The following is a 5,921-nucleotide window of genomic DNA, read 5'->3' as shown; positions in this document are numbered from 1 at the left end:
CTGAAACATCACACATGCTGAACTACGTAGATTCTGAAACTTAAATATAAAACCGTAACTACAAATTTACTAATGATGAAATGATCTCATCCAATGTGGTTTTCAATTTCATCTCACTGTCTTCAAGCTTTGCTCCCACTGTCTGTATCTCATTGACTCTTAGAACCGGTTCTGAAATGTTGTTTTTTTGTGATTTTTTACAAACTATTTAGAATTATTTATTTGAAGACCAAAAAGTTTATTTATTTACAGTTTAAAAAGTTCATTACCTTTAATGCCCAGAGTTTCTTCTTCAAATGATTTCAACTTCCCTTTCAGATCATTCAACTTCATTTTCTGTTCTTTTATTTTGCTCAAATTTTCCTGAAACAATGTCTTTTATGTTGGCTTAGCCGTTAATCTAACTTTTAATAATAATTTGGTTTTCCTACCTCTATGGCAATTATTTTGCTAGCTGTTTGTAGCTCTTTAGTTTTTGCGTCAAGTTCCATTTCTAAATCGATTTGGTTGTCCCGTTGTACCGATATCAAGTCGCTCAGTCGAAAGTGTTTTTTCAGAAACTCTGCTTCGCGGCAGCTAAAAAATTCATTCTAAATTACAAATAAGAAAAAAAAGAGTGTTAACATTTTAACCTGTGCTCCGTATTGCTTAGTTTTTTAAATGATTTTTTGTTATGTTTTTTTTCCGCAAATTAGGATCAATTTGGACTCACCTTCTGAGCAATGCTGAGTCGATTGAAGTCAACTGTTGTTTTTGTTCATTGAAGTCAGTAATCAAGTCCGAAACCAATTGCTTCACAAAAATCGGGTCAATCTGGGTCGAGCTTGAATCAGGTGCAAGCAATTGAACTGTTTCAACCAATAGAAGCAAAGTATTCTCAAGTGACTGCTTTTGATTGGAGGACTCTATCAGCCAATCAGAAGCTGTGGTGCTTGCGTTGATCAAAAAATTCTCTGGGTGAATTAATTTTGAGTTTAAATGGTTGGTCAATTTCTGCGCTCGAGTTACGAGCTCATTAAAGATGAAGCCAGAATCCAGGATGAGATTCAACCTAAACCAGATAAATATAAAATCATAAATTCTCGAATCTTGAAAATTAGATCTTCTGATCTTCCTTCAATCTGTTGAATTTGAATATATCAAAAATGATATGAACCCTTTCGGAACAGTTTTCAACTATTGGGCAGTAAAACAGAAAATTAAGGCATCACAACAAACATATCTTCGTAAAAATGTAGGAGCTTTTCATGCATTTTTGAATCAGTGGCGTTTCTTATCAGAAACCTTTCAGTCTTTATTTGAACTGCTTGAAAAATTTCAGCAAAAACTGTATAAAACAGTTTGTTGTAAATTCGACACTTACAAACAAAACTTGCGATACCACACAAACAAAACATTGTGCGCTAGCGGACAGAAGATAAGGAAGCCATTACGTCGATGAAGTAGAAAAAATCTACAAATGCTTCATACGTTTGTCGCGAAAGATGTCCGATGAAAGGAAAACACAAATGTCGAGAAATAAAAGCGTCAGCGTTGAAATAGCGATCAGAAAAACTGTGGTAGACGCCAATTGATCCGAAAAAATAAAAAAAGGGGTCATAAAAAAATTTGAACTAAAAAACGCTTATGACCCCAAGCGTTTCTATTCTTTTGATTACATCATTAAATGAACTTTTTCGAGCGGCAAATGAACATTTTCAGAAATGTTTTTGAGCGGCAACTAAACTGGCAATACTTGAAGACACTGTTTGAGTCGAAAACAACTTTGTTTGCATGAAAAACAGCTATAATATTTTGAAAATCAATGTTCATAGGCCCGTCACTCCAAAAATTTAAAAAAAGGATTAAAAGGTCTTTTGTTTTCAGGCAACACAACATCCAATGACTAAGGCGATGTAAAAATGCCCAAATTATTTAAACCGAATGAACTTTAAAGCAAAAAAAGTATGAAAGGAGTTGTTAGATTTTTTTAAAACTTTTAGAAAACTACGTTCTGGCAACAGCTGACAAAAAATAATCAGAAAAACGATAGAACGACATTTTTTCAGAAGGAAAATTGGTGTTCCGACCATTAAAATTGGTAGGAATTTTGGATTTGGGTGTTTTGGTTTTTTTTGTTTTCCACGCAAAATCAGGTACTTCAAATTATCATCGAAATAGATCGAATAATAGATTATTTTGAAGCCTTTTAAACCGTGACTCGAAGGACATTAAAATTTTAAGAAATGTTCTCAGTGTCGGGAAGAAGGAAGAACCCGTTTGAAAATTTTGGGTTTCAGTCTTCCGAGCGAGTAAATTGATCAGGTAACGAAATCAAATTTTTTTAGCCTGAAACTTTTCGGGCAAAAAAAAAAAATATTTTTAATATAAACAAAAACTATTTGGCATTTCTTAGGCAAAATTTTGCCTAATTCAGCGCTACTTGGGCAAAAAATCCGAAAACATTTTAAAACTAATGTGAAAAAAATATAGAAACAAATAATGTCGGATATGCCTAATTTAGCTTTCTATACATTCGAATTTTGTTTAGTTTTGGTATCACATTGCGTACAAACAAACCTTATATTTCTTTTGTCATTTATTTTAAGAGTAGGGTCGGAAAACTCTATGCTGCTTGCACTGCAACCGATTATCCTTGTTTTAATCTGCTTTCTCATAATGTTCAACTCCTTTAAGTAAAAAAAATATTAAAAATTCAATAAATTTTTTCAAAACATACGGTCCGAAAAGTTAATCTCGTGCTTACATTCTTCTTTCTGTTTTATTCGCAAAAAATGTTGCTATTATTACACAGAAGCGAAGTTGCAGGAATCCTTGTTGTTCCGACCATTTGAAAATGGGGAGCAATTTTGTGTTTGGGTGTGTTTCAGTTTTTTTTGCTTCCCATGCAAAATCAGCTACCACAAAACATAATCACCATTCGCAAACCTTTCCTAGTGTCGAAAAACAGTTATACAATTTTTGGTTTTTTGTCTTACTTCGAGCCCTATAAAGCGAGCGAGCAGGCTTACAATAGATTAATTTAAAACGTAAAAACTTAGTTTCAATCGAGTAAAATTAGTTTTGAGTGTTTTGAGTATTTAAACGCCTTTGTGGAATAAAAAATTCAAAAAACTGCAAAGCGTGAGAGTTTTTTTCCGTTTTTTAATTTACTTTATTACAAAAATAGTTTTTCATTTTGCTTATTTTACTATGAATGTCGAATATACCTAATCTCCAGTTTTTTGTTCAGCTCATTTTATCACTCCACGCCGAAAAAAACACCAATTATTCAAAAAAAAATTGTTGTTTTTTAAGACTATGCTCGGAACATTCTGTGCTACTTGCACAGTATCCGGCTATACTTGTTGCGCCGACCCATGAAAATGGAGAGGAACTTTGTATTTTTTCTTTTTGTTTTCCACGCAAAATCAGATACCACAAATAATCATCGGACTGGGTTGAGTGATATATCATATTAAAGCCCTCTCAGTCGTGATTGAAACCACTTCAACAAATCCCAAAACTTTTTCTAGTGTCGAGAAAAAACAGTTTGAAGTTTTTGATTTTCCGTTAAAATTCGATCACGTAATTTTATTTTTTATCGAGAGAAATTATTTTTTGGAGATTTTTAATGACAAGAATTTCTGCAAAAAATTGAAAAAAAAAATTATAATTTGAAAAAAAAATTCTGTTGACTGTTTAAACCGCGTTGTTCACTCCAATCTGCGTTTTGTCTCTTTGACCAAATTCATAACATGTTGAATCGGTCAGCTGTGAACATGACGTACTTGTTAAGCTGTGTCTTGATGACGTGAAGAGCCTGACTCAACCTAGACTCTAGGTTCTCCATGATTAAATCCAATTCGGCCCTGTCGTCGTCTCCCGCAAGCACTAGAAGACCTAATCTGAAGCCCCGAACTGAGATGTCGAACAGTTTGTCAAATTGCACTTCCAGTGATTCGACCAGTTGAGAGATTTCTGAAATAAGTGAACAATCAGATGCATGGTAAGCTGCAATAACTTTCGAAGTTAGCGACAATCATATTTTACTTGCTAGGTTCCTGGATCATTTTCCCTAACTTAAGATCTCTGAACATAGATGCCCTAGAAAACAATAATAGTCATGCTAGTCGCAGCTCTTGAAGGACTTACACAGAGCTGTCGTTGAAGATGAAGAGTAAATGAGTAAAAATGCCAACCTCTATTTTCTTGGTTCTGTTGAAGAGATTCGCGCAGGGAGTCCTCAATCGACTCGACCGACCAGATGCACTCGTTCAGTTGCTCATCGAAGTTCTCTGGTCCCACTGGGCTACCCTCTGAAAAAATTGATGACCTTTAAGACCAGTGGTTTGGCAAAAAAAGCAAATAAGTTTTACCAATTTCAAACAGGGTTCTTTTTCGTAGAGTTATAGAATCGTGGAGTAATTGCAGAATCATGGATTCATCACAGCATTTTGTACAGTTTGAAACATTGCTGATTTATTTCACGCCGACATGTAATTAAAATGTTAAGTACAGTTTGGATCGGATCGCTTGCTAAAATATTTTCGGAGTCACATAAAAATTAAAATAATTGCGAGTTCAAACAGTTTCTTACAGAACAGCTCAGAGATGCTTTTTGTGATCACTGCAGAAATTAACTTTATAACATTTTTGACAATAATAGCAATATAGAATAGCAAATCAGTTAATTTACACGCGGATAATTAACCGAGAAATGTGTGTTTTTGAAATCGGCTAAGGATTGGTTATTTTTCAGTCGGTTAGATTTTTTTTCGGTTCAGTGAACTGCCGATTCTTAATGCGGAAAGTTCCAGAGAGTTGCAAATTTAGGGGGAACATTGCAGACGCCCTCCCTCAAATATTTTACCCTTTACCAAGCATTTTACGACATCCATTTTTGGTCGACCGACCCTAAAATTTTTCTCAAGTCGCCTAGTGATATTAATCTTGAGCTATAAAGTTATTGAGAGGGAAATGCAAGATATAAATTACCCATATAAAGTGGCCTATTTGATTAATATAATAGACTAACCTCCTAGTTCGTCGAAGAAGCTGCAGATTCCTGAAGCAGTAGTGTGCAACTGCTTGAGTTTTGCTGAAGTTTGAATCCCTTCCTCGACATCTTGACCGAAGTTGTTCTCGATTTCCTTTGACAGCTTCTCAAACTCAGATGGTAGGGTTGAAATATCTATCTCCTGTTTAAAATGTTTTAATCAATTTCATCGATGATAGGGATTAGATCAATGAAGTTCAATTTCAAAAAAAGAGATGCTATCGCTGATATGAGTCTGAGAACCTGATGCTTTTAAAAAGCTCGACTAGTTTCTTATAGCTGAGCAAATTGTTACCAAGAAACTCACTTCAAAACACTGTTATACAGAAAATAAAAAGCATACTAAGAACATGAGTAGGCGATTGCGGTGCAATTGGGTGCCGGACATCAAGCCGACGGGACTTCAAGCCGAATCGTAAAATTAGGGACTTCAAGCCGAAAATTTTCTCATCAAGTCATGATTTTTTCAGTAGTTATTGACGTTTTCATGAAATTTACGCCTTCAAATGATGTTTAGAAAAAATGAAAAATAAAACACGGTTGAAGGCAATTATCTTGTATATAATTTATGCATTTCAAAAACCGGCTGATATTATTAACGGATGCCAATCCTAAGTGATTTATTGTCATGAATAAGGCCTATTCTGGTCTAAACTTGCCAAAATTTTTTAAAAGCAACGTTTTACAGATAAAAAATAGTGATTTGAGGTGTATGCAAAGTTTAAAATTCGGCTTGAAGTCCCTTCGGCTTGAAGTCCCTTCGGCTTGAAGTCCCGTCGGCTTGTTGTCCTAGACCCGGTGCAATTAGCACAGAGAGTGTACCGACAATATTCCTTGAAAGAACTTCAAAAGAATTGTTTTTTTTCTACAATTTAATGTCATT

The 5,921-nt window shown here is 34.6% G+C and overlaps 1 protein-coding gene across 1 annotated transcript in view; it reads right to left on the bottom strand.

The window, feature by feature from the left end:
• The window catches only part of LOC134839210 (uncharacterized), a 42,422-nt gene extending 42,089 nt beyond the window's left edge, over nucleotides 1-333 (bottom strand). Inside the window, exons 1-2 of the mRNA XM_063854688.1 lie at nucleotides 270-333; nucleotides 71-171 (exon numbers count right to left, since the gene is read on the bottom strand). Of these exons, the coding sequence (XP_063710758.1) occupies nucleotides 71-171; nucleotides 270-333 (165 nt within the window). The remainder of the gene's footprint in view (nucleotides 1-70; nucleotides 172-269) is intronic.
• Between the last annotated feature and the right edge of the window lie 5,588 nt (nucleotides 334-5,921).

The sequence above is a fragment of the Symsagittifera roscoffensis genome, chromosome 1 (assembly GCF_963678635.1).
Source record: "Symsagittifera roscoffensis chromosome 1, txSymRosc1.1, whole genome shotgun sequence".
Taxonomy (NCBI): Eukaryota; Metazoa; Xenacoelomorpha; order Acoela; family Convolutidae; genus Symsagittifera; species Symsagittifera roscoffensis.
Note: the sequence above shows the minus strand (reverse complement) of the source record. Positions and strands in the feature narration are given on the sequence as shown.